The 13,647-nt window shown below is 32.1% G+C and overlaps 6 protein-coding genes across 6 annotated transcripts; 5 read left to right on the top strand and 1 right to left on the bottom strand.

Annotated features, from left to right (window-relative positions):
• Window positions 1-219: 219 nt before the first annotated feature.
• On the top strand, window positions 220-1,501 carry BX664DRAFT_323109 (CRAL-TRIO domain-containing protein; the record flags this gene model as incomplete). The annotated part of the gene is made up of 4 exons (XM_051543612.1): window positions 220-519; window positions 573-659; window positions 797-1,091; window positions 1,171-1,501. Coding segments are annotated over exons 1-4 (701 nt in total), but the record flags the coding sequence as incomplete, so codon positions are not given.
• Window positions 1,502-1,778: 277 nt separating this feature from the next.
• BX664DRAFT_256253 (Serine/threonine-protein kinase pkpA) lies at window positions 1,779-4,277 on the top strand (the record flags this gene model as incomplete). Its single annotated transcript, XM_051540455.1, has 7 exons — window positions 1,779-1,929; window positions 2,020-2,039; window positions 2,121-2,654; window positions 2,721-2,806; window positions 2,885-3,071; window positions 3,137-3,719; window positions 3,961-4,277. 7 exons carry the CDS (start codon window positions 1,779-1,781, stop codon window positions 4,275-4,277), a joined length of 1,878 nt encoding a protein of 625 aa, XP_051405770.1.
• A 449-nt stretch (window positions 4,278-4,726) lies between these two features.
• On the bottom strand, window positions 4,727-8,881 carry BX664DRAFT_323107 (nuclear condensing complex subunit). The gene is made up of 18 exons (XM_051543611.1): window positions 8,543-8,881; window positions 8,281-8,467; window positions 8,014-8,199; window positions 7,630-7,903; window positions 7,440-7,548; window positions 7,299-7,375; window positions 7,019-7,217; window positions 6,788-6,939; window positions 6,565-6,720; window positions 6,364-6,492; window positions 6,208-6,288; window positions 6,068-6,127; window positions 5,862-5,972; window positions 5,658-5,789; window positions 5,470-5,597; window positions 5,308-5,405; window positions 5,123-5,226; window positions 4,727-5,070 (listed from the first exon to the last, which is right to left on the bottom strand). Exons 1-18 carry the CDS (start codon window positions 8,862-8,864, stop codon window positions 4,801-4,803), a joined length of 2,775 nt encoding a protein of 924 aa, XP_051405769.1. The 5' UTR covers window positions 8,865-8,881; the 3' UTR covers window positions 4,727-4,800.
• A 120-nt stretch (window positions 8,882-9,001) lies between these two features.
• On the top strand, window positions 9,002-11,526 carry BX664DRAFT_273956 (WD40-repeat-containing domain protein). The gene is made up of 7 exons (XM_051541233.1): window positions 9,002-9,234; window positions 9,327-10,230; window positions 10,304-10,495; window positions 10,560-10,850; window positions 10,937-11,029; window positions 11,162-11,236; window positions 11,307-11,526. Exons 1-7 carry the CDS (start codon window positions 9,121-9,123, stop codon window positions 11,387-11,389), a joined length of 1,752 nt encoding a protein of 583 aa, XP_051405768.1. The 5' UTR covers window positions 9,002-9,120; the 3' UTR covers window positions 11,390-11,526.
• Window positions 11,473-12,419, top strand: BX664DRAFT_35456 (uncharacterized protein). Its single transcript, XM_051547750.1, has 3 exons — window positions 11,473-11,633; window positions 11,729-12,186; window positions 12,268-12,419. The coding sequence occupies exon 2, from the start codon at window positions 11,774-11,776 to the stop codon at window positions 12,182-12,184; it is 411 nt and encodes a 136-aa protein (XP_051405767.1). The 5' UTR covers window positions 11,473-11,633; window positions 11,729-11,773; the 3' UTR covers window positions 12,185-12,186; window positions 12,268-12,419.
• BX664DRAFT_254591 (uncharacterized protein) lies at window positions 12,304-13,568 on the top strand (the record flags this gene model as incomplete). The annotated part of the gene is made up of 5 exons (XM_051540376.1): window positions 12,304-12,462; window positions 12,535-12,717; window positions 12,814-12,895; window positions 12,964-13,263; window positions 13,333-13,568. The coding sequence occupies 5 exons, from the start codon at window positions 12,304-12,306 to the stop codon at window positions 13,566-13,568; spliced, it is 960 nt and encodes a 319-aa protein (XP_051405766.1).
• Window positions 13,569-13,647: the final 79 nt, after the last annotated feature.

Below are 13,647 nucleotides of genomic sequence, written 5' to 3'. Positions count from 1 at the left end.
AGGAATGATTGATTGGCTCCAATAAAGATCGGGAATCCGGGTATTTAAACTTTTAACGGGTAAATAATTCTACAGATACCTTTTTTTTTTTTTTTTTTTTTTTTTTTTTGTTCGGCTTCAATTTTTTATTTTTTTTCCCTTTTCTTTTTTTCTTTTTCTTTTTTCTTCTTCTTTTTTCTTTTTCTTTTTCTTTTTTTTTTTTTTTTGATTATGAATATGTTTCGATTCAAATCAAATAATAATAATAATAATAATAATAATGACAATATACCCAATTCTCCTGATATGGAAAAAGAAGAACCTATAACTTCTCAACCTATTTTGACTCCACCAAAGGATTATCAACCAGTGATTGGACCTACTTTAACTAGTGAACAAGAAAAGAAATTGGAACAACTTGCTGATTATATCAAAACAATCTTACTACCTGAAAGTCATGAATATTATGAAAATGAAATACGATTTTTGACTACTGCGACACTCAAACGTTACATGCGGGCTAGAAAATGGGACTATGAGGTAATCATCTTTTGTTTCACACATATAATTATACTAATTTTTTAAAATTGTAGGCAGCAAAAACAATGTTAGAAAATACTGTGAAATGGAGAAGAGATTATCGACCTGATCAATTAGATCCTGATTATATTAAACCAGAGGTAAAAAAAAAAAAAAAGGAATAGGGAGAATGAAAAGTGTTAAGATGAAGGAGTGATGTATGATATAGGAGAAACGGATATTTAAAAAAAAAGAAAGACTTTTTTTATGTTGATTTTTCCTTTTATATTATTTATAGGCCGAAACAGGGAAAATGTATTTTAATGGATTCGATAAAAGTGGAAGACCAGTATGGATCATGCGACCAAGATTACAAAATTCCAAAGATGCTGATCGACAAGTGAAAAATATTGTGTTTAGTTTGGAAAGAGGGATTCGATTGATGCCTGATAAAGTAGAAAATATTGCCATTATTGTGGATTTCAAAGATTCTTCTGCTTCTCATAATCCAAGTTTGAATACTTGCAAAAAATTTTTGGATATACTTGGTAATCATTACCCTGAAAGATTAGGTATTGCTTTTGTGGTCAAATGTAAGTATATATATATAAAGAATGAATGAATAAATGAGAAATAAATAATGATGATCTTTTTACTGTATTTTATTATTAGCACCTTGGTTCTTTTTTGTTACATTCAAAATGATCTCACCTTTTATGGATCCAGTGACAAAAAACAAGATCAAATTTGTATATGATAATATGGATGGAAAACAAGAAAATACCAAGGCAACAACAAATGAATGGGTACATTTGAAAGACTTTATTCATCATGATCAGCTGGAAACTGATTTTGGAGGTAATTATCCTTTCAAGTATGACCTAGAAACTTATTGGACTAGATTATTAGAATATACTGGAAATCCTTACAAATTGATTGATTATTGAACAATAATAATAATAAAAAAACTCACACACAAAACTATTAGAAATCAACTTTGAAAGACCGAACTCTGTTTTTTTTTTTTTCTTGTTTTTTTTTATTATTATTTTTTTTTTCTTCTCTATTTTCTCTTCATCCTTCTTTGTCTTTTGCTTTGTCTTTTTTATTCTTTTTCTTATATTCCTCTCTGCATTACATCTTTGTGCGGGTTTATAGGGGAACTATTTGATTTCTTATAAAAAAACACTCAAATTCCTTTGTTTATATATATATTTATTATTTACTTTTATTCTCTCTCAATACCTACGAATACACATTATATTGTCGGGTTTTATTCAATGTCACAAACGAACGATATCAACGACCAATCTGAATCTTTGGATACTGAAAAAGTTATAGAAGTCTCTCCCAATGAACGTTATGTACGACTTAATACATTACTTGGAAAAGGTGCTTATAAAGTAGTTTATAAAGCTATTGACCGAGAAGGTAAATTTTTATCACCTTTCATTATATATAATACACTTATTGACATCTTTTATATATATATATATATATTTTCAATAGAGGGATATGAAGTAGCTTGGAATTCTATGATGGTAAAGTATCCAAAAAGAAATATATATATATATATTATCTCAATTCCTAACTTCGATATTTTTTTTTTTTTTTTGTATTAGGGCGTTCATTCACCGGACAACAAAGAAATGGAACATGAAATAGAAATTCTTAAATCAGTTCGACATCCCAACGTTATTGCCTTTCATGATGCTTGGTGTACCAAAAATGAATTTGTATTTGTAACGGAACTCATGACATCGGGGACATTGCGTGAATATATACGAAAATTGAATCTTCCCAATCTCAAGATAGTAAAACGGTGGTCTCGTCAAATTCTCAAAGGTCTTGCTTATCTTCATGGTTATACTCCTCCTATCATTCATCGTGATATCAAATGTGATAATATCTTTATCAATGGTGCTCATGGTGAAGTCAAGATAGGTGATATGGGAACAGCTGAAATGAAAATGGGAAAGAAATATACCATTATTGGCACTCCAGAATTCATGGCTCCTGAAATGTATGAAGAATTAGGTTATAGTGAAAAGGTAGATATCTATGCATTTGGGATGTGTTTATTAGAAATGGTCACTGGTGAATATCCTTACGGTGAATGTCGAAATGCTGCTCAAATATATCGAAAAGTGTCTTCTGTAAGTAAATATATATATATGATATATATTCTTTATATGGTAACTCATCTTATTTTTTTGATTTAGGGAGTCAAACCTGCTTGTTTGGATCAAATTCAAAATGATGAAGTCTTGAAAGTGATTGAAAATTGTATTGGTCCTGAAGAAGAAAGGTGAACTAGAATATTATCCTTTTTTTTTTTTTTCCTTTTAGTATTAGTAGATCGCTTATTCTTGATTTTTAATTCTAGAATGTCTGCTCAAGAAATTCTGGAACACTCCTTTTTGGCCGTGGAACCTGATGTTGTCTTATTGACCGCTGATCCTGCTCATGTACATCTGACTTTACAAGTAGTCTTTAAAGGAATGGACAAATTATCTGTCAAATTTGATTTTAATGTGGAAACTGATACTGCAGAACAAGTCGTTAGAGAAATGGTAAGAGATAATATAATAACATAAAGAAAGCATTCTCATTTCTTTTTTTTTATATTACATTATAGATTGAAGAACAAGTCTTACCTGAACGATACCAATACCACATCACCAAAGAAATCAATCGTATACTCCGGGATATAGAAAAGCCAAGTGAATCTGAACAAGCTGAACAAGTACGACAATCTGTTTGGCGTCGTGAAAGTGATATTCGATCAGAATTGGAACGTACTCGAAAGGAATTGGAATTAGCTACTGAACGTATTGCCGATGTAGAACACAAATGTGAAGATTTTGAATCAAGAGCTCGAATAGCTGAAGCAAAATACAGAGAAACTATACGGAATCTTCGTGACATGGAAGAACAACAACAACAGCAACGCCAAGAAGGCAATGTCAATAATAGTAATAGGAAAAATATCACAACATTGGATGGGCAAAATGGAGTGATGTCAACACAAATTACTCCTGGAACTACCACAACATCTACTTATCCTCCTCAACTATCGTCATCATCATCAACATCAACTACATCTTCAACATCTATAGCCAATGCTCCAACTTCATCATCGATAATTGCACCTACTCCAACTTCAGTTCCAGCCCCAACACCTCCTACATCCACTTCCTCTGCTGTGAATACTACCACTCGTGCGCTAAAAGATTTGAAGATCGACACCTCCTCCAAACGATACGATACTCCTCCTGCCACTCATCAAGAAGACCAATCCATTTCTCAACCAAGTGATGAGCCACGGAAATCTGAAGAAAACATGTCCGCAATGCGTGAAGCTTTATTTTCTCACATATTGGAAGGTAATAGAACTTTCTAATAAGAAAAAAAAATGACAATATTAATATACTCACCTTTTTTTTTTTTTTGATATAATAGAATATTCAGATGATACCACGATTGATGTATTTGTGCGGGATTGTGCCATAGCTACTCATCGAAATGCAGAAAAAGCTCATCAATGGATCAACAAACTTAAAAATCAAGATATCATGACAGTAGGTGATTTACGAGATCTCCATGATGAAGATTGGAGTGGAATTGGTTTGACTGTGTTTGCTTTACGTGCTTTGAAGAATATGCTGAAAGGCAAAAAATTACAGTCATCTACTGCGACTCCTATGACTGCCGATGTTAGTGCTACCTCTACAACTTCCTCATCTCCTCCAGATTCATCCAGTACATCTCCTCACTAGATCGTCAATCATTAATAACAACAATATATACAAATACGCAAGATTATGCTGGTCTTCTTTCTTGGCTTTTTTTTTTATCATTATACATTTTTTTTTTATATTACAACCTTTATTTACCATCCGATCCCCCTTTCCCTTTAGACTTAGTTAACTTCATTCTCTTTTCCTTCCGTAACTACCTTATTATTACTCCCATTTCATATTTACCAAAATAGATAATTCCTTATTTCCTTTTTTTTTTTTTTTTTTGGTTTGATATGATACTCCCACTCTCTCCTTTTCATACTTCATCAACAAAAAAAAAAAAAACTAAAATAAATAATCTTCTGTATGTACATAGAAAATAAATATATAACTGATGTCTAGAAGATGATGAATCCTTTTCGATCCTCAAATGCGTTCAAAGTTCTGTTTATATTTAAAAAGGAAATGGAGACCCTATCTACATCAAAAAGGAAAAGATTAATTTTTTTTTTATTAAGATTGTATTGGTAACCTTATATTGAAAAATAAATAAAACAGATCACGAACTACTACTATCACTATCAAAACCCATATCATCTGCAGAATCATCGTCCATGTGTTTACTATTTTTGGTTCTTCGGGAAGTGATAGATTCTATCGATTGTGGAGGTCGCGGTGATAGTGATGATGATGACGATGATTGAATTGTTGTTTCTTCATTTATATGTTCTTGTGATAGTTCATCTACGGTGGGTCGATGCAAGGTCTGTATACGTCGGATTGCTTTGTTGAAATGGGTACGATAAAGAGATTCAATAATCGGTCGTTCCTAATATATAAAACCAAGTTAAAAATCGATCGGATTCAATACTATTTATTACCTTTTCGATCACTTCAGCCAATGCAAGTAGTCTAGTAATAGTCTTTTGATCAATGTCGTCCAAGTATAATCGTAAAAAGGCATGACACATGGTTTTCCGTAATACTATAAAATATTTAGATCAATTCCAGTCCCACTTCTTTCCATAGCCAGTTGCGCTTCTTTTTTTTTTTTTTTATGGTTTACCATCTTCATCACTGGGACATTGAGTAAGCTTCAATAGAATCTCGATCGCCATTTTGCCTTGAACAGCTATATCCACTTCATCATCTGAACGACGATGTCTACAAACAAGTAAAGATATATCATTTGATCATTGTTCCTTTTTTTTTAAGTTGTCTAACTTACACTGATAATTGCCGAGGATCAGTCCAATGAGTCAACATTTCAGCAATCACAGTTGGTTCCACCATATGTTCGCCTTCCTTCAAATCAACAAAAGTTTCAGTTAATTCCACAAGAGCAGCAACTCCAATCTAATAATAATAATAACAAAGGTTTTGAGAAATGATAATTGATTTGTAGTTTTGTCTTACGTTGGACATGCATTGTTGATTTTCAGTGCTTGAATGACAATATGCTGGGAAAAAGTAGGATAGGCATTGTTGAACTTTGTTGTTATCGATGGAGGTAGGGAAAAAGTAAAGGATCACAAGTAGCTTAAGGGTCTATATATATTTGGAATAGGGAAAAAAGGTAGTTAGTGTACAATATTAATTGATAAATACACATGTACTTACTTCTTCATGCTTATAAGAACGAGACAAGATAAGTTTAGCCAAACCTTCACATGCAATAGCCTGTATTTCAGGAGAATCATGGTCTAGACAATATTCAAAAAGTTCAGGAGGCTATCAGAAAAAAAAGAAAAAGAAAAAAAAAAGGTTGTATGAGTAAGAATATACGATTATGGATGGTTTTCGTTCATTTGCATTTAATTACTTACATTTTCCATCTTTTCAGAAATCATGTTATATCCATATTTCATAATCATATCAAACAAAATCTAGAAATCAATAAAAAGAAAAAGAGAGGTCAGTATAGTATATACATCTAAATCTACTGTCTTGTTTTATAATATTTTACCTTGAGAGCCTTTTTCTTCAATTCATCATTTCCATTTTGTATGCAATGAACGAAAAGGGGTATGTTGTGCATTGCAAGAGTCTATAATAGTAATAATAATAATAATAAAAGATAGAAGTTAAATAACCCAAACCAGTTGATTTCATTTCCTATTACCTTATCTAGATGACAAACTAGACCAAGACAATGTAGACCTTCTTCACGCAAGACGATTTCTTTATTCTGTACAGCAGGAATTACCAGTTGATTCAAAAGGCCATAAATAGATGAATTATCTTGTAATGACTAGTAAGAAGAAAAAAAAGAAAAAAGAAAAGTAAGATCATTTATTTGAATTTCTTCCAATAATGACCTTACTTCTTGACATCTTTCCAACATGAATTTGCATATACTAAGACATTTGAGTTTTGCTAGCATGATTTGTAGCATACGAGGATCCGCTTCTTCTGTATATTCCGTCTTCATCATTGCTTCTTCGCTTAATTTCAATCGTTTAATGTTGTTCTGTGTTTCCTTTTGTAAATTAAAATCAAAAAAAAAAAGATTAGTTTCCTTTTTCGTATCCTACATCTATATATACCTCTTCGTCTATATCAGCTTGTTCTTGAATATCACCAATAACTTCAACTATGATTCTTGTAAAATCACATTCATCTGTTGCCGTCATACTAAGTAAATCCACCAAAGCAGCCAAATGTTCATCAGGAAGATCAGGTACTAAAATAATTTCACCTAAGGTTTCCAATCAAAAGTTATTACAAGACATTTTCCTCCTTTTTTTTCTATTTTTTTATTTTTATATATACTTTACGTAGAATACTATACATCTTGCGTCTTCCAACTTCATCAGCATAATCCAATCTAGTAGCAAGGCCCAGTAATTGACCAACAATAAATTCATATTCACCCTCCGTTTCTTTGGATGCTTGTTGCCATAAATTGTTGTAATGTTGAATATAGAATGCATGTCTTGTCACCTCTGGTAATACTTTGTCCAATTCATCTTCCATCTAATAAAAAGAAAAAAAAATGAAAAATATCAAATGAATAAGAAATTCTTTTGTTTTTGTTTTTTTGGTACTTTAGCTTACCTTTTTAGAATGCAAAAAGTTGGTGAGCACGCGAGCCAAAAATGCACTTTCTGGTGATAAGTTATCCCAAAATTGATCTATTTGAATGATAAAATTAGTTCACTTTTTTTTTTTTTTTGTCCTTTTTCCATTGTTACTTACCATCAAAAGTCAAATTCATGGATGGCATACGTAGTTCCAATAGAGTAGTCAACATCTTTTCAGAAACACCATTTTCAGCACCTTCCATCACATCCATACGTTCCAAAAACTATTAAAAAAATGTAACAATAAACAGTGAATAACAAAAAAAAAAAAAAAAAAAAAATACACACATATGTCGTTTATTTACCTCCAACAAATTGTGATCTGCATGCTTGATCCAAAAATCGGCTATCATTTTACCAACCACCAACTTGACAGAAGAGTCGCGATCAGATAATCCCCACTTTATCACCTTGAGACGATCTTCACTTGATATCATACGAAAATCAGGGATATTAGATAACCGTCTCTGGAAAACAATACGGCGATTTAGAGAGTCGACATCCCGAGCACGTTCAATAATATAAGGTAAGGTCTGAGAATTCAACTCCAAATTCACAATCACCACACGCCGTACTTCACTAAAAAATAATAATAATAATAATAGAAATCCATTAATAAATCACATTAAGAGTAGAATACAAATTTATCATTGAATCAATCGATAGAAAAGATATAACAAAATACTTACGCACTAGGATCATGTCGCAATATCCAAATTAATTTTTGAATGATAGTAAGTCCATCGTTTGCATCAGGTTCATCATCTGCACTTTGAAGTCTTGATAATGCTGTCACTGCTTGTACGCGAACGGGACCTTCTTTGTCTTTGATTCGTTCATATAGTGCTGTTTTCAGTAATTGATAAAGATCTTCGCTATTATCAACATCAAACATTACATATATTAGTATAGAGTTTTTTTTTTTTCACATCATATTTTTTTTTTTTTTTACTTACTCTATTTCACCCAGGCAACTGACACTAAGAGCAATGATTTGACAACACCGTAACCGTACATTTAAACTTTTCGCATTAAGTCCTTTCAATATATGAACCATTAATATCCTAGCAAATCGTGAAGAGATTGTTTCTTGAACATCGTCTTGAGTTTCGTCTTCGCTATCATCTTCCTGACCATCGTTATCTATTGTTATTCATGATGAAATAAAAAGAATTAGTATTCACAATATATATATATATATATATATAGATCAAGTACCTTGTTTTTGAGTGTATTGCAAAAAAGTAGCTACATATCGAACAATATTATCAGCATGAGGTTCTTTTCGACGAATAGGTAAGATTTTGTTGAGGTTTCTAATATATTCTTTATTGAAAGCAGCTTCACCATCTTGATCTATATCTTGAGGTTGACCTTCAACAATAGGACTTTTGAGGACACATGTTTCTTGGACTTTTCGAAGAGAAACAGATAACCTCATAAGAACAGCGTTGGGTTTCTGTGCTTCATTGAATAATTGAGGAATTGTTGTAGATAACCTTGATATTGCTTGTATTCGATTTTGTTCTTGTCTAACCATTATCAAAAAAAAAAAAAAAAAAAAATCAGTAACAAAGAAGGAAGAAAAGATAGGATCGCGGACGCGATTGTCACTTCGATTCTTTAAAAGTTGGTCGGAATATGAAATCCCATTTCTTTCTCTTTTTCTTTTTTCATATCTTTCCAAGATCAAAAGATCATTCTTTTTAAATTAATTCTTTTCTTTACTTGAATACTATCGTATTCGATTTATTTATTCAAACTTCCAAATTACTGCTTCCAATACTAATTTTATTATGGCATCCAATGGTAATGACTGGGATAGTTTTGCAGCCATGTTCCCTACGTCATTTGGGAAAAAGGTGAACAAGAACACAAACATGTCCAACTTTGAAAAGACGAAACGACAGGTAAGAGAAAGAAAAAAAAAACATTCTTAATATTCATCACTTGAAATACATATCCTTTTTTATTCATTATTATTATTTTATATCGAACTTAGGATGTTATCAAAACATCTAAAGATACATCAGCAGTAACTACAAATTCAATATCAACAGATCTCAAGCAAACCAAAATTGAAGATGAAACAGCAAATGATATCAAATCCAAGCATAAAACCGATACGAATGATAATGAAAAGTCTGACGATGATGAAGAAGAGGAAGAAGAAGATATGGAAACCAATGGTTCAGAATTACCCATCTCTCATGAAGTCGTATTGAAGGGACACACACGGGTTGTATCAGCATTAGCATTGGATCCTGCAGGAGCAAGACTTGTTACTGGTGGTTATGACTATGATATGAAATTATGGGACTTTGCTGGTATGGATCAAACATTTCGACCTTTTCGCAGTTTGCAACCATTTGGGGATCATCAAATCCGTGATATACACTACTCACTTTCTGGCGATGTATTTTTGGGGGTATCTGGCAGCGCTGCTATCAAACTTTTCAACAGAGATGGAATTGAACAGGTAGAATATATTAAAGGTGATCCTTATATTCGTGATTTACGACATACAGCAGGACATGTGGGAGCTCTTACTAGTGCATCATGGCATCCAACCGATCGACAAACATTTGCTACTGCTTCACAAGATGGTACCATACGGATTTGGGATGTGGATCAAAAGAGAAAACAAAAACAAGTGATTGCTTACAAATCTCGTGAACGTGGTGGTCGTTCTCCTGCTACCGCTTTGGCCTATACCCATGATACAAAATTGATTGCTGGTGCTTTCCAAGATGGATCTATCAATCTATGGTCTTCCAATGGTCCATTTATTCGTCCATCTATCGTATTTGCTGATGCTCATCAAAAACATTCCGAAACTTCAAGTTTATTATTCTCAAGGGACAACTTTACTATGGTATCACGAGGTGGTGATGAAACTGTTAAAGGTAAGAGTATATCTTGAAAAGAATCATTTTGGGAATACTCATCATTCTTTTATTTATACACATATACTTTTAGTATGGGATATTCGACATACAAAGAAACCTGTCAATACACAATACAATCTCGATATTGTAAACCCTGAAGCCAATGTAATCTTTAGTCCTGATGAAAGATTGATTTTGACTGGTACTGCATGTCCTAAAGGCCAAGGTCATGGAAAACTTGTCATGATGGATCGTCAAACATTGGAAATCCGAAGGACAATGCGTAAGTAATTTTTTTTTTTTGGTTTTTTCTTGAAATCGATTATTCATTTATATATATATATTAGATATTGGGCAATCAAGTGTAGTGAAGGTACTTTGGCATCCTCGAATCAACCAAATTGTCACTGGTAGTGCTGATGGAAATGTTCATGTGTTTTACAGTCCTGAACATTCTTCTCGTGGTGTCAAGATGTGTGTGGTCAAAGAACAAAAGAAGAGAGCTGTGGATGACTATGAGATCAACCGGCCCATTATTACACCTCATGCACTTCCTATGTTTAAGACAGAACGGGTCAAGAGTCAGAAACGCAAGCTTAGTAAATTACGAAAAGATCCTATTGCATCTCATCGTCCAGGTAAGAGAAAAAAAAAGTATTTTTTTTTTTTTTGTAATTCATCACTCATTATATATATATATATATATATATTGATTCATGATTAGATATGCCTGTGGGTAGTCACGGTGTTGGTGGTAGAGTTGCACATGGTCAACAACATGCTATTATTAAAGGGCTTACTAAAGATACTAGAAGAGGTAAAAAAAAAAAAAAAAAAAAAAAAAAAAAAAAAAAAAAAAAAAAAAGAAAGAAAAAAGAAAAAATTATTGATGATTTCCATATATTTATTGATTTTTATTATTATTATTATTATTTATTGATGAAAATAGACGAAGATCCTCGTGCAGCGTTACTCAAGTATTCTACAGAAGCAATGGGTGGTGATGATCAATGGGTTAGCAATGGTAAGAAAAAGAAAAGAAAAAAAAAAGTAATCTTTACTGCCACACTATATTAATCATTTCTTTTAAATAGTATACAAACATACTCAACCTAATCCTGTATTTGCCAGTGATGATGAAGAAGAAGAACCCGAGACAAAGAAAACGAAAAAATAGTTTTAGATTTATGCATGTCGTGATTTTTTTTTGTGTCTTATCATCCAAATTTAGAAATAAATGAATTTTTTTTTTTGTTATTTTTTTTTTCTGTTTTCGTTCTTTTTCTCTCTCCCTTTACCAAATCAAGCTTCCTCCAATTATGCCAAAATCCAAAAAACGTACTCATAGACCTAAAAATAATCAATATAGTTTGATACCTTCACCAACCTTAGATCCCACTCCTCCTTTTTATTCTTCACAGGTAATAGAAATAATAATAATAATGTTAAAAATCATTGAACTGACTTTTTTTTTAAAAAAAAAAAAAAAAAAAAAAAAAAAAGCAACCACGAACAGGAGTCTTAGGAAATGATTACTTTAGTTCTTCACCGAACAGAGTAGATGATATTCTTATTGATGTACACAATAGTAATCACAATCATATTGGTCCTCTACAGCATAACAACAACAATGACAATAACAATAATAACGCTAATCATCTTCCACCATTGCATCCTGACCATCTCACTTATCTTGCCCTTCATCCACCTGATAGCAACAATGGATATTTATCAGACGCAGATACAACAGCATCTCGCCAAGAAGGGGATGCACAAGATGATATTTGTGCTTCAGCTATGGATCGAAAGGATCAAGCCGAGATTGACTATCATTCACTTGACATGTATGTGGAACAGGAAGCCTATACCATCAAAACACCAAGTACTACACCAAGTTCATATCAACCTCGACAACGCCGTTTATCTGCCATGGCCGACTCTAGACGATTTAGTTTATATGGTGATCGAATGAAGGTAAAAAAAAAAAAAAAGCATATATTCACGGATATATTTAATTGATTGACTTTTTTTTTTTTTTTTTTTTTTGTAACTTAGCATCCAGAAGGTGATGATAATACTGATGTCTATCGTATGACTTATTATTCCACAGCTGAATCATCCACTATTCATGCGAGGCATCTTTGTGAAATTCCTCCAAAAGGAATCCTACTTGGCGATATGTTGAAAAAAGGTTGTTTCTGGATCGATATTTTGAATCCTACAGATACTGAAATGAGAACATTATGTCAGGTAACATTTAACAAAAAAAAAAGTTCTTTAGTGATATATCTTATAATTTCCTTTTATATATATATCTATTAGGCATTTAGAATCCATCCATTGACTGAGGAAGATATCACTATGGAAGAACAACGTGAAAAATGTGATGTGTTTCACAACTATTACTTTATATGTTTCCGAAGTTTTGAACAAGATCCATTATCTCCTATGTACCTACAACCTCTAGCTCTTTATATTGTTGTTTTGAAAGAAGGTGTTTTATCAGTAAGTTTTCAATAGATATATAAAAATAACAAATAATTGATTATATATATATATATATATATATATATATATATATATATATATATTGATTCTTAGTTCCATTTTCGACCCATGCCACATCCGCATAATGTGCGCAAACGAATCAAGCAATTACGAGATTATATCAAAGTGACTCCAGGTAAATTGAAAGAAAATATTTCAATTATCTTGAAAGTCTTACACTTTTTTTTTTTTTTTTGAATCTAGATTGGATTTGCTATGGTTTATTGGACGATATCACGGACTCTTTTGCACCTTTGATTAAATCGATTGAATTCGAGGTGGATTCTATTGATGAATTGGTACTTATTTTGAAAGAATCGGAACAATCAGACATGCTACGACGTATTGGTTATTGCCGTAAACGTGTGATGGGTCTACTCAGGTTGTTGGTATCCAAGGCTGATGTGGTGAAGACATTGATTAAACGAGGGGAAACAAAACCAGAAGATGCTACACGACCAGCTCTAAGTACCGAAGTCTCTCTTTTCCTTGGTGATGTACAAGGTAAAAAAAAAAAAATTGAATTTATCCTTTATTTTAGGAAAACGAGACTAATTTTTTTTTTTTTTGTAGATCATATTCTTACCATGTTACAATCACTCAATCACTATGAAAAAATATCATCACGTTCACATAGCAATTATCTAGCTCAAATTTCGATTGAAATGACACAAACCAACAATGAAATTAACGATATCTTATCCAAACTGACGGCGCTCGGTAGTGTATTAGTGCCTATGAACCTTGTCACTGGTCTTTGGGGAATGAATGTACAGGTGCCTGGACAAATGACAGAGGTAATAAAATAAATAAATAAAAAAAAACCATGATTGAATTATGGACTCATTATTTATTTTCTAAAAAAAAAAATCACGATTAGGATTTGAC

This window comes from Halteromyces radiatus, assembly GCF_025201355.1.
Source record: "Halteromyces radiatus strain CBS 162.75 chromosome Unknown BX664scaffold_1, whole genome shotgun sequence".
NCBI lineage: Eukaryota > Fungi > Mucoromycota > Mucoromycetes > Mucorales > Cunninghamellaceae > Halteromyces > Halteromyces radiatus.
This window is presented reverse-complemented; position numbering and strand designations above follow the sequence as displayed.

Coding starts and splice junctions, on each gene's coding strand:
- BX664DRAFT_323107 (XM_051543611.1), bottom strand. CDS start 8,864: ATGGTTAGACAAGAACAAAATCGAATACAAGCAATATCAAGGTTATCT. Junction 7,904..8,013: donor TTGCGACATGATCCTAGTGC/GTAAGTATTTTG, acceptor ATTATTTTTTAG/TGAAGTACGGCGTGTGGTGA. Junction 7,376..7,439: donor CATGAATTTGACTTTTGATG/GTAAGTAACAAT, acceptor TCATTCAAATAG/ATCAATTTTGGGATAACTTA.
- BX664DRAFT_273956 (XM_051541233.1), top strand. CDS start 9,121: ATGGCATCCAATGGTAATGACTGGGATAGTTTTGCAGCCATGTTCCCT. Junction 9,235..9,326: donor TTGAAAAGACGAAACGACAG/GTAAGAGAAAGA, acceptor TATCGAACTTAG/GATGTTATCAAAACATCTAA. Junction 10,851..10,936: donor TATTGCATCTCATCGTCCAG/GTAAGAGAAAAA, acceptor ATTCATGATTAG/ATATGCCTGTGGGTAGTCAC.
- BX664DRAFT_35456 (XM_051547750.1), top strand. CDS start 11,774: ATGATATTCTTATTGATGTACACAATAGTAATCACAATCATATTGGTC.